Here is a 3,693-nt window from a genome sequence, read left to right as displayed (position 1 = left end):
AACTGCCAATATATTCATAACTCCCCCATTTTTTTTTGACGGATTGATGACTATGGCGACTCTAATTAATGTGCATGGACAAATTAAATTAGATTGTAATTTAGCAAATTTTTTTCCTACGTATTAAACAAATAAAAAAGGCAAAAACAAAACGTACCAACTAAATGCAGTTGCACCCTCAAAATAAAAGATGGTATATTAATTGCATGATGCATGTAAGTTTATGTGTACACACGTTAACTATGTATAGCAGGTGAAGCAGCAGATCGAGTAGAGTTGCCTTTTACTATCCATTCTCCAAAACAGGACCACCAACTAATTAAAACTAGCTACTATTTTGCAACTTTAGGCTTTGTGTTCTTAGCATTTGACAAACGGCCCTGATTGTTCCTTTGACTAACGTGGTTCACTCTAGGCCTTCCAATGCCCCATGTGTGGCTGACTGCACCACTCACGTGCATGCAATGCTCAGTCACACCACTAGCAAAGCGCACAAGAAAGGAGAGTAGGGGGTGTGGTGGGCCCGGGGTTTCTGACAAAGGTGATCTTGATATACCACCAACAGATGAACTGCAAGTTAATCACTCACCCACATCCCACATCTATCTATAGAGGAAAAAAGGAGACAATGAAAGTTTCATTGCACCTTAAAAATGAAATGAGTGGGAAAAAAGGTAATAAATCTCATTTTAGGGTAACTTGTGTATATTATTTTCATCTTTTTTTTTTTTTTCACTTGGACCTATCATATGATGGAGATAGATACATGAATATATACATTTGTAATAAATAACTTTTTTCTTCTCATTTTAACACAACCTTTCTCACCCTTCTGCTTTATAATTAGTCCAATATATGTTCAACTATATCCTCTCTCTCTCTCTCTCTCTCCCACTTGATCTGCAAGTGGTATAGGTATGTGTTTGCCCCACTTAAAACATTTCAACTGAATTCCATAGATAGTATAGTGTTGTCTTGCTTTTTTCTTTCTGGGCATCTTCATTAACTTCAGGTATTGTATTCAATACACATGTATGGCTTTTTTGGGCCAATATACATATATATATATATATGTCTGTCTTTCAATAAAATATATTTGTATTATAATGAGCTATTGGGTTTTTGGTGATGCAATTTTCTGAGATTTTCTTTTTCAAGCTCCTGCAATTTACTCAAAATTGTCACTGGCAATCTGTCTAATCCTGTTTATGATATGAGACTCATTGTCTCATTGTATATTCAAAGTAATCTTTCAAGTGGTTTTTCTAATTTTCTTTTGTCTATCTTTCCAGGTATGGTAAGAATGTGATGTCCCCTGTGTCTGATGCTGTTGGCTTTTAGAAGCTAATTGGAAAAGAAAGAGTGAAAGAGTTCTGAGATTTTATAATGCCAGTTCCACTTGCCCCATATCCAACTCCTCCAGCACCCTATACACCACCTGCAAATGGTATCATCCTGAAAATCTCACCTTATTTGGCTTCAAAACAATGTCAATTTTTCTGTCTGCTTGGCTGCTGAGAAAATACAGGATTGGTTGAGAATTCTTGGCATTGTACAACTACTTAATGATGTAACAAATGTCACAGACTTTGTTTCTATTCATCTTCTTCTCCCTTCTCTGTTTTTCTTTTCTTTTCTACAGCCAAATTAATAAAATTTTGTTGCACAAAACTGTATTTTACATCGAGAAAGTTCATGTAGTTCCAACTAAATGAAGGCATACATTACTACTAATTAAACTATGCAAATCCAAAGATAAATAACTTGGAATTTATGATGGTAAAATTTTGGTAGCATTCATTACAACCCACCTATCTGTATAAATGATTCATTAAACCCCCACCTATCTATGAAAGAACTGTGTTGTTCTTCAGGTGCACAGAGCCAGCTTGTCTGCTCAGGATGTCGGAATCTTTTACTTTATCCAGTCGGAGCCACCTCCGTATGCTGTGCTGTTTGTAATGCAGTCACGGCTGTGCCACCTCCTGGTAGGTTGACTCTTGACTGAATGTGTTGTCCAGATTCACAGTCTGTTTGACAAGAGAACATTACCCTTAATATAGCTTGATTATGTAGTCATTTAGTTCTTCAAATCAATTTGATCTGTTTTCAGCCTGTAAAAAGTCTAGACATAATCACATTTATGTGTAAAAACAGGCACAGAAATGGCACAGCTAGTCTGTGGAGGCTGCCACACCCTACTCATGTATATCCGCGGAGCAACCAGTGTACAATGTTCTTGCTGTCACACTGTCAATCTAGCCTTGGAAGGTATTGAACCATTGATCGATAGATGAGTAGCTTTATGATATGTGTTTTTTTGCTTTCCGTTTTCAGTGAAACAATCATTGATGGAGATAAGACTCCAATTCATGTGCATTTGTGACAGCAAATCAGGTGGCACATGTGAATTGTGGGAACTGCAGGATGCTATTAATGTACCAATATGGAGCAAGATCTGTGAAATGTGCTGTTTGCAATTTTGTGACATCAGTTGGGGTGAGTACAAAATTTCTTTTCACTATGTGGATGTAAATTGAAGTGAATGAGTTTCTGTTGTATAGGTTTATACATATCACTTGAAATCTGTGCAGAATGAGATAATGCAACACAGGTTCAGGGCTTTTTTTGTTGCTACTAGAAGTGAATGACATGATTCAAGAAAAAAAAGATGATCAAACAAATAAAAATAATTCCTAAAGATATGTATAGTGAGAGTATAAACTATCTTGAACATAATTTGTCTGAAGAAATGGCCAAAACCATAATATATATATGCAGAAAAGTCTAAAAAGATTGAGGAAATTCATGATGCTTTAGTTACAACACTGATTATTTTGTATTCTTTTGGAATAAATACCCTCTGAACCTATACAAATTGCCTCCTCATTTCAATCCTAGTTCATTTCTGAACTTATATATACACATTACTACATAGTGTATTGCATTTACGGAAACTAACAATGTTCCACTTTGGTTAAGGTCTCGACGAGCACTCCCGAACAGAAATTCAACAACGTCTAAGATTACCATACACTTAAAGCTGCCACAACTTTGGTTTTGCATCTTACAGTATATCTTCAAGATTGCATTGTTCAGTGAGAACAGAATTTTCTGCTCTGCTCACATGTATAGAGTTATTTTTTCCTTGCGTGATCCTTTTATGAATAAGTAGCCTTGTCAGATTGGATGTATAAGAAGTATTGTACAAGAAGACTGTTAGTTTGTGAGTGCATTTTGAAACCTTTGGATAAGATAAACTTCATTTTCCTATACTTTGACATGTCTGTATGATAGCATCAAGTACAGGGCAAACTTTTATCTTTGATACTTTTGTGCCTTTGCATTGTCAACTGCCATTCAGAAATAATTGGTTAGCAGTCAATTAAGATGCCCAACAAATTGATCCAATAATTTTATGTTGGGGACCAGGAGATATTTCACCAGTAATCTTGAGGTGAGTATTCATTAAATGAAGCAAGTAAATTATATGGATTTCAATGTACAATCTTGACTGCTTCAATGTTCACACCAGTAACCTCTCAGAGATTTCTTAGAATGAGAAAAGTCAGAAAGAATCTTATATAAGACAATTAAGAGTGCTTGTTCAATCAGGTTTGGATGAAATATTCTCAATGGAAAATTTCAACCTAACTGAAATTTATAGCATGGTTGTTAAGTAACATAAGGATG

At 35.4% G+C, this 3,693-nt stretch overlaps 1 protein-coding gene across 4 annotated transcripts; it reads left to right on the top strand.

The window, feature by feature from the left end:
* Nucleotides 1-611: 611 nt before the first annotated feature.
* On the top strand, nt 612-3,275 carry LOL1 (lsd one like 1). Of its 4 annotated transcripts, none has more exons than XM_086256759.1 (6): nt 612-674; nt 1,293-1,447; nt 1,875-1,988; nt 2,158-2,271; nt 2,363-2,499; nt 2,983-3,275. In XM_086256759.1, the coding sequence occupies exons 2-6, from the start codon at nt 1,387-1,389 to the stop codon at nt 3,022-3,024; spliced, it is 468 nt and encodes a 155-aa protein (XP_086112885.1). In that variant the 5' UTR covers nt 612-674; nt 1,293-1,386; the 3' UTR covers nt 3,025-3,275. The 4 variants fall into 4 exon arrangements, with proteins under 4 accessions (XP_086112885.1, XP_086112884.1, XP_086112886.1 ...); XM_086256758.1 differs by lacking the exon at nt 612-674 and adding an exon at nt 784-915; XM_086256760.1 differs by lacking the exon at nt 612-674 and adding an exon at nt 861-1,012 and having other exon boundaries at nt 2,390-2,499.
* The last annotated feature ends 418 nt before the right edge of the window (nt 3,276-3,693 follow it).

Source organism: Dryas octopetala, chromosome 9, assembly GCF_963921425.1.
Source record: "Dryas octopetala chromosome 9, drDryOcto1.1, whole genome shotgun sequence".
Taxonomy (NCBI): Eukaryota; Viridiplantae; Streptophyta; class Magnoliopsida; order Rosales; family Rosaceae; genus Dryas; species Dryas octopetala.
This window is presented reverse-complemented; position numbering and strand designations above follow the sequence as displayed.